This window comes from Camelus bactrianus, chromosome 12, assembly GCF_048773025.1.
Source record: "Camelus bactrianus isolate YW-2024 breed Bactrian camel chromosome 12, ASM4877302v1, whole genome shotgun sequence".
NCBI classification, from domain to species: domain Eukaryota; kingdom Metazoa; phylum Chordata; class Mammalia; order Artiodactyla; family Camelidae; genus Camelus; species Camelus bactrianus.
This window is the reverse complement of record NC_133550.1, coordinates 21,123,613-21,139,816: the sequence shown is the minus strand read 5'-3', so window position 1 is coordinate 21,139,816 and position 16,204 is coordinate 21,123,613. Positions and strand designations below refer to the sequence as shown.

The 16,204-nt window shown below is 35.2% G+C and overlaps 1 protein-coding gene across 2 annotated transcripts in view; it reads right to left on the bottom strand.

Annotated features, from left to right (window-relative positions):
- The window catches only part of ADAMTS20 (ADAM metallopeptidase with thrombospondin type 1 motif 20), a 134,983-nt gene that overhangs the window by 30,482 nt on the left and 88,297 nt on the right, over positions 1-16,204 (bottom strand). For both annotated transcript variants that reach the window (XM_074374995.1, XM_074374996.1), the window contains exon 29: positions 1,346-1,513. In XM_074374995.1, coding sequence (XP_074231096.1) covers positions 1,346-1,513 — 168 coding nt within the window. The remainder of the gene's footprint in view (positions 1-1,345; positions 1,514-16,204) is intronic.

Genomic DNA, 16,204 nt, shown 5'->3' with positions numbered 1-16,204 from the left:
ATATCATGAATTCAACAAGTTGGTAATGCAGACTTTCACAAATCTTTATAGATTAGTCCAAAGAAAAATTTTTTTGCCCACTCTTGGACTCAGACACACTCAGAAAAATATATATTTATAAAAATAAAATGGCAAACCTAATCCTACCAACAGATAGCCTTAACATCCTGCATTTATTTGAACAATTTCTGCATAATAAGATTAGCTGAGTGATTTTTCCCCATCCCACCTCCATATTATATGAAGCAATGATGAAAATATTTAAATCACTTTTTGCAAAATCAAAACCAAAAAAGTATCTGAAACTAAACACAAGAAACATCAACAAGATAAAAAATCCACTAAAAAAGAAGTTGATTTTTATTTTGAGATGAAAAGCAGGGATATATTTGCCCCCAGGTTTCAGTTAAACATTAACCACAATTCTCAGCACCCTAACACTTGACAAGGCTGCCTCGTCTACACAGAAACCTGAGATGCCCACTGAATATGGTAGCTTTTTATTCAAAACCAATGGCACACTGACACTGTCGCTTTTAAAGTTGGTGCCCTGCACCAAGGCTCACATCTCATGGAGTGAATGATAAAAACTTAGTGGTCCAGGAGAACCCCACTTTGAGCTCCCGTCTGAACCCCTATTTTCCTAACAGACAGAGCTCCGACATCAGACAGAGACAAGGAAGTTCCACCAGCAAAAGATGGATCCCCTAGTTTAGATTTTGAGCTCACTTCCCTGAGTATGTCAGGGCAAGTATCAATCGCCCTTTTTTTTTTTTGTAAACTGATCTCTTAGCCTTGCTCTAATCAATGTGTCAGCTTCATTGCTGCTGAGTCTTTCCAAGTGTGTCCACTCCGACCTTAGACCAGCCCAGGCTCCCGTGTTCTGTCACGTCCCTAACTCTAACCATCTCCAATTACCATCTGTCTGAAACTTACCAGTCCCTTTTCCAACTTGCAACCTTAGCTCAAATCCAAGACTTCGGTGTGGAAACAAGGCAGTTACTAAATACCTCATCACATATATTTTACTGTTAGACCACCTGGAGTAATATTATAATCATCAGTAGCCTCCTTAGCATTCAGTAACAGAATCTCTTGTAAAGTTTACAGGCACACACACACAAAAAAAAATCAAAGGACTAATTTGTTACTAAACTATGAACTTAGCAAACGTGTTAACACTGTGCAGTATTAATTCAGAGCATAGCACAAAAAAAAATGTGTAATGGAATAAAACACATTTAGTGGAGTAAAACTTTCAAGGTTATTTAAAGCATACAAAATGAATTCAGATTTTCTTTTTAATGCAAAAAATGCATATATAATCATAAAACACGTTACATACCTCCTTCCATCTATTGGCTTTCCATGAAGGGCATCTGACAGATCTACAAGCTTTATGAGTTCGAGGTTTCTGTAGATGACCGCAATATTTTTCTTCTAATTTCCCATGGAATTGGTCAATGCAAAGCACTTCACGGTACTTTAAACCTTTACCACAAGAGGCTGAGCACTGGAAAATAAATATGAATGCACTTGATTCATTTTATCTGGATTAATTTATCCACAAGATGTGTAAAATGAGGCAATCAAAACATCATTGCTTTGATATTTTCATCAAGACATACTTCTCATGAGATAATTTTAAATTTACCAATCCGTCCTGGACCCTCAATTGATGTTGATATCATGAGGTGCCCATTTATTCTATTTAAAAAGTATTGATTGTTTACCAGATACCAAGTACTCTCCTGGTGCATAAATGCTTTAGTTCTTTTAAGGGTAAAGACTATTTGAAGTTAACTTCCTTTGTCACCTGTAGTCCAATAAAACTTGCTTTCAATTGTGTATGGTCACCACCTATACTATTTTTAACCCCATACGCCTTGGCACACTGCAGAGTGTGTTTTGGATGTTTTAAAAAATACAAAGATCTCTCCATGTGGGAAACTATGATTGAAAAAGCAGAAAACTGATTTTTTAAATGTGCAATTCAGTTCTGGTTTGGCTTTGGCATCAATCTGAAAACTGTATCCCTCCATCACCAACCCTCCAAAATATTTAGTAAAAAACGAACTAACTAAAATCTCTGTAAAGATGTAAGTAAAACAATGATTTGACTTCATTTTTCAACGAGTTACCATTTTATGAGTGAGGCCAGTGCTGAGTAGAGGAAAGGGCTTGGACCCCGGCACTGAGTGAATACCAGGTCTGCCACTTCCTAGCAGGGACTTTAGGCGTATTTCCTCCCCGTCCAAGCCTCGGTTTCTCCATTTATAAGATAATTACACCAATATTACAGGTTCATTATGAAGAGTAACAGGAGATAAAGAATATGAAATGTCTAATCCAGTCTTGCTACCCATGGAGCATCCTCAGTAAATAGCAACTTCCTCTGCTACCATTTTCCTTCGTAGAGTCTCAGGATGCTGACAATTTTCAGCATGATCTATGTACCAGGGAAAAGTCAAGCTAAGAAGACATGGATTCCAGACAACTCATCTCATTCCTCTGAGACAGCTGCTCACATATGGTTTCATTTAGAAACATATACTGAGTTGTGAGACCATTAGATAATATATTATGGGTTTTATGTATATTATGAGTTCAAAGACTGTTAGACCATCTAATATAGACTATTAGATGCCTAAAATATTTTAAATTTAAAAAATTAATAGTTGGGGGATAATTTACCTTTTTATATTATCTGCAATACTATATCCCATTTGTGTAGGTAACCAGTTTAAGTTGGTGCCTTGATTATTAAGACTTATTACCGTATCTGAGATGTTCTCTTCCCGTTAACACTTACATTCTTAGTTATGACTTAGGACATATTTAATTCTGTGCAAATTGCTAATGGATCTTCAAAACTTGTAGTATGTATACACGCTTTCCCACTATTAACCTTCTCTTTTGGATCCACCTTTATGGGCTACTCCTCCAGGCCACTTATCTTGGGCACTTCCCTGCCTATTTCTTGACTTCATTGTTTATTTTTCAAAAAGTACAACATATTTTATACTAAAACATCACACACTATCAAGTACTAGACATCTATTATCAGGGAGTATACGTACATGTTCACTCATAGAAGAATGCTTTTCTCAAGTGCATATTATTTTTTCTAACTTTAATTTTAAAAAATTGTGACCTTTTGAACAAAAGAGCATTCATTACTCTCCCTGATAGTCCCATTGAAAAAGTAATCAATACTGTGACTGTTCATGATATAGCACACTAGTACTTATGGAAGATGGGGAAATACTTACTATTTTATTTATTTTATGACTATAACTGAGTTTCTACCGTATACCAACGGTAGCATATAAATAGAGATACATTAAACATCTTTTTCCTTTGTCCTCAGTTTATCCTCAATGTGCTAAAAATCTAAATAATACATACCACCTATTAAATGAATAATGCCAGAGTACATCTTAAATACTATTAAATCCAATAAAGACCAGAATAAAAACACTACAAGACACTTAAAACCACCAAAATAATAAAAATAATGAAATAAAATTATGATTGAATTAAGAAATTCATGAAAAATAGCCATTTCTTTACGGGATATTTGGTAAGTGCTCAAGGAGACGTGATATTTAAACTCAGTCTTGAAGATGTAGCTTTGCTGATTTACAAAGATGGATGATCCTATAAATTTGATTGATATGCCTTATCTAAACATTGCCCATGTGTCTCTGTCTTGCAAAAACCTCATAGTTCTTTTATCAGCGCCAAGAGTCTAAGAATCACATAGTAAACATGCAGTAAATTGTTGATGTTTCTGATAAGAATGACCAATTCATTTACAAAACTATGTAGCATAAGAGGAGACATTAGAGGGGGAAGGTGTAACTCAGTGGTGGTGTGCATGCCTAGCATGCCTGAGGTCCTGGGTTCAATCCCCAGTGCCTCTATTAAAAAAATTAAACAAACAAACAAACAAACCTAACTACCTCCGCTAACCCTCAAAAAAAGAAAATAATAGAGACATTAAAGATTCTATTTTAGAATTCAACACTACATTTTCTCTGTAACTAACATCCATGAGTGAAACGTCAACTTGGACATTGTGGTCCACCACCAAAGTTAAGACTGTTCTTCACAAAACTGGATAGTGTCTCCTACTCTAACTCAAAGTCATCTTTGATTCTTTCTCTTCTTTGTTATTCTAACCCGTAACCAAGACAATTGTTAAACCTAATTTTAAACACTGCTTTTTTATTTTTGCTCAGGGACTGACAATGGATTTCTGGTGTCTCTAATAGTAAACCAAAACTTAAGACTCTTACCTGCTTTCTTGATCCACCAAACGTCAGCCAACATTTCCAACTTTACATTCTGTTACTTTTCAACACGCAACCTTTGCTCTACTTAGGCATAATATAATTACTTTCTCTTTAATCTGACATAGTCACTCAACAACAGAGCCTAATTCATACTGTATCCTTTTACCTCAACTAATTACCTCCCCTGGTACTTTCTAAATAGTAGTTATTCTTAAAGCTCTAATTCAACCCCATGTCTAGGGTGAATATAAATCAATCTTTAATTTCTCTGAATTCTTCTGTCTCCCTCTGTTTTTAGCACTCCATCATTTCCTATTTTTGTCACATGCTTTATCTATCCAGCCTTTTGGAGGTCCAGGACCATTTAGATCACCATATCACCCACAAAGTGACAGGTACAATAAATATCAGATTATAAATTGATGCTGATCCTTGGTGCAAGCAATTCTTGCTTGTTTTTATTAAGCCCTAAGATAATTTATTAAAACATCTTAAATTCCATGGAATATATTTATTGGTTATTAAACTCAAAGTCCTTTAGGAAAGATAGACAAACAGTAAAAAAATCAAAGAATCGCAAAATAAATTATGCTTTGGTTACACTTTTACATTCTCTTCCCCCAAGATCTAAAGAGGAATAAGTACATTATTTTATCATGTCTGATGAATTCCATGTGGGGATTTAAGTGAAAAAGAATATATTATGCAACGAATTATGTTTTAGTTGGAAGGAGGCGGGTGTAAGGTAAATAACTAGTGAAATGTTACACTGCTCCTCTCAAATCACAGTACATTCTGAATTGTAAAGTTTCCACAAAGTAGCTCAACTGGTAGAAAGACCTAAACATGGCAATTCTTTTCTCTGGAACCCCAGCAATTTGGGGGAGAGGGTTGTTTTTCTCTATTTTACATTCCTGATACCATGCTATTCCCTTGAAGTTCTATTAACACTGCATAATTCATTTCCAGCATCCTTACCCAAATTTTTTTTCTTTAAAAATCACCTCTGGCATCCTTTGTTGACTGTCTTAACTCTTTGTGAGATTTTTTTCATGACTACAAAGGAGCGGTAGCTATCAGTAGCTCTGAAATGCAAACAATTTCAGAAGTGATGACATTAAATACAAATAACCTCTATTGACTATTTCTATCAATTAGGTGAAGACACATGCCTATTTAAGGAAAACAAGGCATCTGAAATAAATACAGAATTTACAAGCTCTAAAAATGCAATAGAATATCCAGAATTGTGCAGGTTAGTTGACACATTCAGTCCCAAGATGGAGAGTTGGAATTAACTAGTCTATGCGAACAGGATTAACATTGGAACACATCTATTCCTGTTTTTAAAGTGAAGTTGTACATAATTACAGAATAAGATTACCTCTGATATTTGAGGTGAGGATTATCGCTTTGCTTGTTTACATATTAGGGATGCTGTGGAAGAATGAATGAATTGACAATTTGTCAGAAACTTGTTTATTAATTTAATTCTAGAAGCTTAAATTGCAAAACAAAATAAAATAAACAAAGAAAGTTTATTTAGCTCCAGTTCTAGGAAATGGAAACCTTGGGGTCTGCATGTGTGTGTGTGTGTGTGTGTGTGTGACTCTCATAAACTATTATCATGATCTTGGTCTCTTTTCTCTCTGGCAATAGGGAATGTGCTGATATTGGGAGATTAGTAGGTACCCTAATTAGCAACACAATAGCCCTGAAAAGTGTACTAGTTACTTTTGTCCTGCATAAATTGCCTTTTATAGACTCCAAGCTGGGTAACTATAGGGGATTTACATAATCTCACTCAACCTCTACTTTTCATATGTAATATTGGTAAAAGAATACCTATTTCATAGCGATGTCTGGGTCAAGGTTTGGAGAAAGGGATTTTTTAAATAAGGGAAATGGCCAAATTTGGAAAACTCTGAAGAATTTATAATGCTATAGCAAAACATAAAAAAAATTAAAATTAATAAAGAACAAAAAGAATCCAGCAGAACATAATTCTGGCTACATGAAGGACAAGTTTGAAAATGTCTCCCATAACATAAAAGACAATAGGAAGATGCCAGAGAGAGAGAGTATTGTTTCCTGGAAAACACTCTGCTCATTCCCAGCTCAGGACGTTTGCACATGTGATTTCCTCCAACCCCAACACCTTTCTTCCATTTCACCTCTACATCATACTGAGTTTTCAATCTCATTCCCTCTGCAAAACCGCCTTCCCTGATGTAAGGTATCTGATGCCCAACCCAGACCAGACGAGGTGTGGCCCTTTCAGAGTCTTTGTACCTCGATATGAAGTCATGTCCCATGTCTCTTTTCTCTGCTAAACTATACATTCTACTGGGAACAGATATATTGTAGGAAATCATGAAAAACTGAACAAACCCAGAATCACTTGTTCTTAATTTAATGTAGTATGAACCTTTCTTCTTCTCAAAGTAAGAAATAATTCCAGTGCACCATGAACCATGGTTCTTCTAAAATAATAGCTATTCCATTGGCAGCACACGAACTGGTTTTAGATGGTATGTTTTAAATTTAATGGTTACTTTACATAGGAAGAATGATCACCCTTAATTTTAGCTAGAAAGCTCCTTTAATTAGCTATTTGAAAATGAAGAAGAAGAAGAAGAAGAAGAAGAAGAAGAAGAAGAAGAAGAAGAAGAAGAAGAAGAAGAAGAAGAAGAAGAAGAAGAAGAAGAAGAAGAAGAAGAAGAAGAAGAAGAAGAAGAAGAAGAAGAAGAAGAAGAGGGGGAGGGGGAGGGGAGGGAGGGGAGGGGAGGGTGGAGGGGAGGGAGGGGAGGGGAGGGTGGAGGGGAGGGGAGGGTGGAGGGGAGGAGGAGGAGGAGAAGAAGAAGAAGAAAAGAATCTAGCATTTGGTCCACTAAATAATAAGTGAAGTCAAAGTTAAGAGTAAGAATTAATGGGATCGATTTTAGTTAAGTTTGACTAGAAAAGTAGCTAGGCTGTAAGTTTGACTAGAAATGCCTATGTCACTTGCTACTGCACAGCGTCATCTATGGATGAAGGCATATATTTTTCTTTCTAAGTCCTCATGTAAACTTTAGCTAAATTACTCCAAGAATAAGTATTAAAATTAATATCTGACACCTTATATTAGACAATTAGTATTAGAAACACTTAAAATGAGAAAAGAGACCTAACATCAACTGTAAGTATTTTTATGACATATTTTTATGACTATCAAGATAAGCAACCAGTTAGTGAAAGCACAAATTTTAAAGAAAAACTTAACCATTCATATAGATTCTTGGTTTTTAATTTAAAATTTTCTAATTGATTTGATACATAGCCTAAATAATTTCCAGTTCTCTAAATGGACCTTCCATCAGTAAATTAGGCAATGACCCTGCAGTTTAAAGTGAGCAGAGGTCAGTTGGTCATCCAAGGTCAATTAATCAGAACTAGAAGTAACTTTTAACAATAAATCCACAGTTCCCTTAACATTTCTCTTTATTTTTTGATAAGGAAAATATCTAAAAGTAAACATATTTCAAAATTTGAGAAAACTATTGTAAACATTTCACTCCAGTTTATTCAATATGCTTTTTTCACAAATTATTTCAGGAATGGTTAAAAACTGTGGCATTTAGTTTTTTGAGCTTTCTGAAATAAATAAATGAATTAGAAGTAGATACAATAGTCATAATTTTTCTCCCTCGGTCATTTGACTTAATTTTAGTCTTCCAATGTTGTTGTTATCCAAAAAAATGACTAACAAGAAAACACAAAACTGAATTAAAATAAGTGAGTTACTATTAATCAATTTCACTTTGCTTTTCAAGATTTGGGGACTTGTCTGATTGTTTTTCGAAACACAATCCTTAAGTCATCAAGCAATCTGATGAAGAAACAAATTTTTACTTTCGCTCTCCATGTCACATCATCTCTGTTTCCTGACAGCATGGTCCACAGTCATCTGTTGAAAATGTAGAAGCTCACACAACCAGGTGACTAGATGTCATGTCTACCTGATTGCACTCTGTATGGCAGGCATTAGCTAATTTCCTCAGACAACCAAGGAACACCTGCTACCAAGTGACAAAAGGGTTTGCCCAGTCCTTTTGTTTTAGGAGAGCTAAACTCACAGAAATGCAATCATTACATATTATGAATCTAAATCCAAATACACTTTCTCATTACGAACCAGAAATCATTTCCATCAAAACAAGTGCAACTGAATAAGAAGCATCAATTTACAATGAATAAAACAGACTGGTTTTGAATTAAACGCAAATGTATCATAATAGCTAAAACATAATCAGTGATTTGAAGTCTCTCTCTTGAAAATGATCTGAGAGGATTAATTGTGGTTTTCTTAGTCTTAAGTGGCAATTCCTAAAGTATCAATAAATTTCTCACTTTAAGAACATGTATTATCTATTTTTGTTTTGATCTTTTCAAAACTAAACTGTTGTATGCTTCTGTAGCAAATTTAAATGACAAATTTTTCATGGAAAGTTTTTGATTATAGCTATTTTGCTAGAGAATTTTTTTAAAGTGGTGTTTTGATGATTATGATAAATGTCTTTATAACACTCTTAGGAAACAAAGGCTTTATCTTTGAAATGACATTTTACAAAGGGAAATGATACAGTTTCAGGTCAAAACAGACCAGAACCTAGATATTCTGTAGAATAAAACGCTACAGTGTATCCATGGATATGTATATTTAATTTTTTCTTTCTGATTTTTTAAAAAGTGTAACATTCTCTAAATAAAATGAAGAAGCTAAACAAACAAACAAAAACAGGCCAAATCTCAACCTCAGGAACAGCATGGTTTTCGAAATTTCAGGAAGCCAATGATAACTACACATCTAAGAAAAAATCCTCACTATAGAAAAATCTTAGCTATGAGTTCTACACAACTACTTTGTAACTGAGGGCATTCCCTGCAGTGGTGGAATACTATCTTAAATTGAGTTCCTAAATAATTATAGAAGTAAAACATTAAAGTAGTTAGAGTAAAAGAGCCAAAGTTTAGCAGAGTAGGGTATCCCTCTGCTTAAACAGAAACCAAAAAACTGACAAAACATGCGTATTAAGAGGAGAGTGTCAGTTCTGTAAAATAGAACTGCTACTGTTCCTTTAATTCAATGCACATGTGTGGCAAGAAGCAAGATACGAAATCTACCAACAGGGACCCCATTCATAGTATTTCCTGAAAGATTATACTTAGAGTTTTAAAATTTAATGGAGTTTGAAAATTGCCTTTTTAACCTGTTACAGACACTCCTTGACTATGTAGCTTTAATAATCCAAGGCAGCATTTTGTTTTAAAGATATTTACTACTGAAATATTTTGTTCTGCTGCATTGCAACTGATTATATTGAAAATTTGCAACTTCAGATATTAAACATTCTTTAAAAACCAGGCTTATTCGCAAAAATGTTTGGGTCCCAACTTAAAGGACAAAGAAATATATGTTTAAAAACAAACATATCCAGTAAACTTTCACTACATTCATATCATTGTAAAAATTATAACATTTTAATTTCTATTTCATGTTATAAAGTTTTATTTTTGAGTATATATGTATATATTTATGTACACATACATAATGGATTTACAGGTCTAAGCCAATAGATGCAACATGGTTATGTTAAGTATAATTCATTTGGATAATTCAATAGCAAGTAATACTTAAAGCTATTTTATAATTGTTAATATTTTCTAAATTATGACTATGGAAAAGTTTTGTGATTATTTTCATTTTCAAATGGAAAACCTGAATCAAAATTGCAATAACTCATGCTAGTACTTTATACAGAAATTTTCACTAAAATAGTTTTCTACATGTAACTATCAGGAAATCAGAATGAAAAATCACCCCAGTAAATTACTAAAATACTCAGTTATTGGATTAGCTTTCTTCAGTAATAAGATTTGATAAACAATTATTACAAACCTACAAATGTGAGTTACTGAACTCAGCTTTATTTTGCTAGAAGCAACAGTAAATGTAATTCAAAATGTAAGCGCTATCTGCAGCAAAAAAAATTACTCAGGAAAAACTGCCATTAGTTTAAAGCTTGTAATCTATTCTTTTGATTTTCTACAGATTGTGTGTACTACAAAGGAGTAGTGAACACTTCAGACCCCTCTATAAAATCTGTTTAGCAAGTGGAATTCATCTAAAGAGTTCCTGTGCAGAGTTTTTATTGACTCACTGAGTCACCCAAATTTTTACATTTATCTGGTGACAGGAAAAAAAAGTTATTGTCAATATGTGAATAATATAAGTCTTGTCTAATTTTAACAGTTCTTTGGGGGCCATTCTTGTGAATTTATTTTTTCTTGATGGCTTTCTACAAATCATAGCAACTGGGACGTTACTTTTGTTAGAAAGCACAGCACACTCCATGATGGAAACCCACTCCTATTTTATCCCCTACAAGCTTACATCCAGAACCCATAAGCATCTGCTTTCCTGGATGGAACAAAGCAGAAAACTATTCAGTGTGGGTAGACCATAAAAAGGTAAAGAGATCAGAAAAATAAGCAAAGCATAACTTTTTTAAGAAAAAATATTGACTTTCAAGGCATTACTTACTATGGTAACACTTACAAAATTCTTAAAATCAAGTGCCAGCAGAAGAACAGGACTTATCATTTCAAGTTTCTACAAATGCTTTCGTGCTAGCTGTGGGAGTTAACAGAAGTAAAGCCAAGAAGTTTGCTTTCAAGTCAGGTTGTAAAGGTCTGAAAAGGAATATGCACAGAGGACTCTCAGATGAGAAATAAAAGTGAGTTGTGCGAATGCTTTGATAAAAGTCACAGTTGAAAGAAATTAAAGGAACAATACCCATTGCACCTATTTCTGTCTATTCACCATATGCAATAAACGTTGTGAGGCAAGAATGTTTTAGAAATCAATGTCATATTTCTGTGAATTGAAGCTAATTTTAAAATTATCTTAATCTGGTAAAGAAAAAAATAAATTCTTCATGTTAAAATTTAAGGTGGGGTTTTATAGTTTTTACTAGTGAGGAGTGAAGGATAGAATAATAAAAAGGGCGTGGAGTTTGGCATCAGAGACCTACCCTTGAGTCTCAGCTGTCAGCAGCTAAGCAGCCTTGGGCCAGACGCTCAAACTCGCTAAGCCTCAGTTTTTCTCATCATAAAGTGGCAATAATAACACCTACATCTCAGGGTAGCTGCAAGATTAAAGGTGATAATGTATGAATGACCCTGAAATAGAGCTCGACACCGTACTCTAAAGACATATTAAAACCTCTGTCCGCCTTTCTTTTTCCCCCTTTCCCAAATCCTGAGGAAATATAAAACAGGTCGTGAAGATACAGTCTGTGACCTGGACCTCTCTAGTCAATGCTTGAAGGGGACAGGGGCACTGTCAGATGCTCATACGTTTAGAGCTTATTCACTGTGAGACAAGGAAGGTCATCGTCTGGAGGGAATTCCAGTAAGACCCTGTCTTGTTCCCCCTGTAAAAAATTCTATTTACTCAGATGCTGAAAAACACATCAGACATACTTCAACTTATTTCAGAACGAAATAAGGGGAAAAGCAGCAGACCGGAAAGTAGACACATGGGCCAAAAATCTAACCACTGAGCTAAATCCTCCCTCCTCTTTTTTTTTTTAAATTTATTAAATTTAAATTAAATTAAATTAACTTTTTTTTTTTTTTGGTGGGGGAAGTAATTAGGTTTACTTATTTGTCTATTTTTAGGGGAGGTACTAGGGCTTGAACCCAGGACCTTGTGTATGCTAAGCATGTGCTCTACCACTTGAGCTATATCCTCCTCCACCCCTTTTTAAAAACTAATTTAATTTTGGGGAGGGGGGTGGTAACTAGGTTTACATATTTGTTTATTTTTAGAGGAGGTATTGGGGATTGAACCCAGGACCTTGTGGCTCCTAAAGTTAAGGTCTTGCCGATTTTAGCAAAGAAATGCTTAACAGAAGCCCGTATGAGCTCCTATTGTTGAGCCTGTTCTTTTGAGCCTGGACACTGAAGAAATGTCCATTGATGTGGGAGGGGCCATGCCTGGTATCTTCCCTTTTCCTAGGTGTGAAAATGCTCCTCAGGCCCGCGAATACACAGTAAGAAAACATCCCTCACGTGGAAGGATGCAAACTCTCTCTGGTTGTAGAACATGGAGCCATTTTTAACTAGTGTGGCAGCAAAAATTTCTTTTTATTCTTTCATTCTCCTAAAAAAGAATATATTCTCACAGAGCCCACATTACACAGTATAATTTGCGCCTTTTGATTCCCACACTATATTTAATGATATCCCAGAGTAATTAATCATTAATCTCACAAAATGCTTTATGGTTCTACCTATCGAATATTATTATATTTGGGTTTGTTTATGATGGATAATATCCATCTATGATGGATAATAATTTGTGAATATGTTCATTCCCTGAAAAAAACTACAGGCTAGAAATAGAAATGGTTCTACTGTGGGCAAAAGCCTTTTTCTGACTATTTTAATAATTGTACCGAAGTTCTCCTCCCCAGAAATCTGACCATTCGCCACAGTATTTTCAATTATGCATTTCTTTATATTTTGGAACTAGGTTAGAGCCATAATTCCTGCTATTAATAAATATCCCATTTAAAGAAACATTTGTGTCAAAAAAATTATTTTTTTGAAATAATCTCTGTAAGTATATTCTTTGTTGTTGTTTTTAGTCTTTTTTTAAGCAGCTGTAATATGTCATATCTTCTGTCTCTTGATACATTTGTATTTTCATCCTCCACAACTAGTGCTATGTAACTATCACTAACACATAGTAACTGCTGTGTAAATATCTACTGAATGAATAACTTAATAGAAATCCATGAAGATTATAAACTTAAAAGTCTGATACTATCAAGTGTTGACAAGTATGTGGAGCAACTGGTATTCTCATACAACCCTTGGAAAACTGTCTGACACTATTTATTAAGCTTGAACCTTTGCATAAACTAAGATTCAACTCCTGTCTACCTTCCCAACAGATGGGCATACACATGCTCATCAAAAAACATAGGTGAGAGGTGGGAGGGCATAGCTCAGTGGTAGAGTGTATGCTTAGCATGCATGAGGTCCTGGGTCCAATCCCCAGTACCTCCATTAAAGTAAGTAAGTAAATAAATAAACCTAATTACCTCCCCCACAAAACAAAACAAAAAAATACAGTTGAGAGATGTTCCTAACAGCATTATTTGTAATTCCTAAATTAAAAACAATTCCAATTGCTTGTCAAGTGGAGACTATTCATGTAAATTCATTTATTCATATAATGAATTTATTCATATAATACCAGAATGCAGTGAGGAACTAAAATTACATGCAACATGAATTTAATCTCAGAAATGTACTATTGTGACCCTCCCAAATTCTCTAAGTTCCACTTACATAAAGTTCAAAGGCAGGCAAACTTATCTGTGATATTTGATGTTGAAAAGGGGTATCTTGGGGGTGGATAGTGATTGCAAGGGAACACGTGAGGGAATTTTGGGGGTGCTGTTCTTGGTCTAGGTGCTGGCTACCCAGGTATTCACTAAAATTCATTGAACTGTACCTTTATGATTGTAAATGTTGCTGAATGTCACATTTCCATGAAGTTTATTTAAAGTAAAAAACAAACTCTAGTCCGAATTGATTTCTTTCTTCTACGAGAGTATTCTTGCTTCAGTAGATCTTGTGTCAGACTGTTCAATGTGTTATTATACAGATCTACTGCATTTGGATTTTTAGCTCTTGAGGAAAGAGAATTAGTACTTACTATTGTATAAGTGACAATAAAAAGCAAAATATAGAGAGTCGTTAATGGGCCCTATGGCCAACCACTTTAGTGATTATTCGAAATAATACTAAAAAATGTCCTCTTTAGATAGGCCCTCTTTTTATTTTAAGAAACAAAATCTTAGAAATGTTAAGGAACTTCCTGAAGGTCACTCAGTTAAATAATAGCAGTTTTAACTCACACCTGGGTATTCTAATGCCGCAAATCTTAATCACAAGATCTAGGGTAGACTTAATGTTTAGTTTCAGCAGGCTTAAGAGTAGGAATATCGCTTCAAACCCTTCTGGGACATGAAAACTTACATTTCTCTTGGTGAAGTCAAGATTATAGTCTCTTACATGAAACGAATACAGAAGCAAGTTAAGCACCATGGAATGGGCCCCTCGATCTGCAGCTTGTAATCCTCGGCCTCTCAAATTCTCGACTCACTGCCCAAACTTTTTACCCTTGTCAAGCCCAAACTTGACTTATCTCAAAATTATCCATCATGACTTTTCTTAACTTTATCTTGACAAGGTACTTGATAAGATGTTCTTTTGTACATCTTTTCCTCCCATTTGCAAATGCTGTCTCCTCTTTTGACCAAAAATAGTCTCATGACTCTCTCCTCCACTGGCTGCTTCTGCTCCGCAGCGAGTGTTGTGAGTAATCTGTGAATATTAACAAATAACTGAACGGTCCCTAAATCATCACCCTAATCTTTTAGAAGAGCCCCGTCTTGGACTTCCCATCTCCACTCTCTCATATTTTCAATGTGTTTATATTTTATGGTGAGAATTTTCCAATGAATCTTCCTAAAACACTGCTCTGATACCACTCCAAAAAATTCAGTGTTTCTTTTTTATAAACTTATAGAATTTTTCCATTTTAGACTCTCTTAAGTATAATGCTTATTGGTCCTCCTGATATGGCCCAACTCCTATTTGTAACTTTATTCCCACCCCTTGTCTCTCACAAACCAACCTATGCTAGTGAAATTAAACTACTTTTTCTGGCCTCTGGTTTTGCTCAGGATGGCCTCCTAGCTGGTACCTCCTTTCCCAATCAAACCCCATCTATCCATCTAAAACCTCATGTTCCTCCAACTGGATGCATATTATCTGACTTTCCATGACATCCATTTCTGCTTTGTTACTTTTGTGTGTGTGTGTGCTTAGTTCTTCCTGGACTGTGAGTCCTTTGAGGACAGTATGTCATTCTTATTCATCTTTAGCCTTCTTAGCTCAGTGCCTGTTACAACTGGGCTCCTAATCATCTTGAATGGATTGATGGGGATTTTTTAGGTGCCTCAGTGGCCACCAGTCCCTTCATGGTTACTTCCAAAGTCTCTGAGTTTCCCTGGGTCACAATGCAAAACATCAAAATTTCAGGGAGATTGAAAATAGCTCAGAGCCGTCTTAGAGGATCACTTTAGAGCTTAGTTACAACTGGTAGGATTTGTCATGTGATCTATCAAAAACTTTGCAATATTTTAACTCTCACAAATATATGACTACCATACGATATATTTGTATGCTATATGATACCAGAGTTTGGGTACCAAAGTCATAGTACAATAGGACATTGATAGAGTAGCTTCCTTAATATTTCCTACTAGATTTAGGTACATTGGTGAGTGTAAGTCCAATATGGGGGGGAGGGGAGTACAACCAGGAAGCAGATGATGGTGTTTATGAAAAGAAACTATGAAACCCAATCTTGGACTGTGTAATTTATGAGGTCTTAGAGATGTTACAGAACCTTTAAGCCTCGTAGGAACTTATGAGTATCTAAGTCATTGTCCTTTAAAAGTATACCTTAGAGGAAAGGTGACTCAATGGAGCACCAAAAACATTTTTAATAGTCTCTGTTCATATCGTTTTTATCTAAAATAAGAAAATGAGCTTTACTCTACGGGGTTGTATGCCAGCTTGATGTATAATTCATATAATACATTAGGTATCCCCACAGGGAGGTCATCCCTGTCACTCAATTTCAGTGCACCCACCACAGTCCACACACGCCCACTTAGGAAGATGAACGGATTGCAGGTCATAACGCTCTAATGACATGGGTGCCATGACACACTGCTGCTGCTGGTTTTTTAGTTCTAAGCCCACAGAGCTTTGCTGAT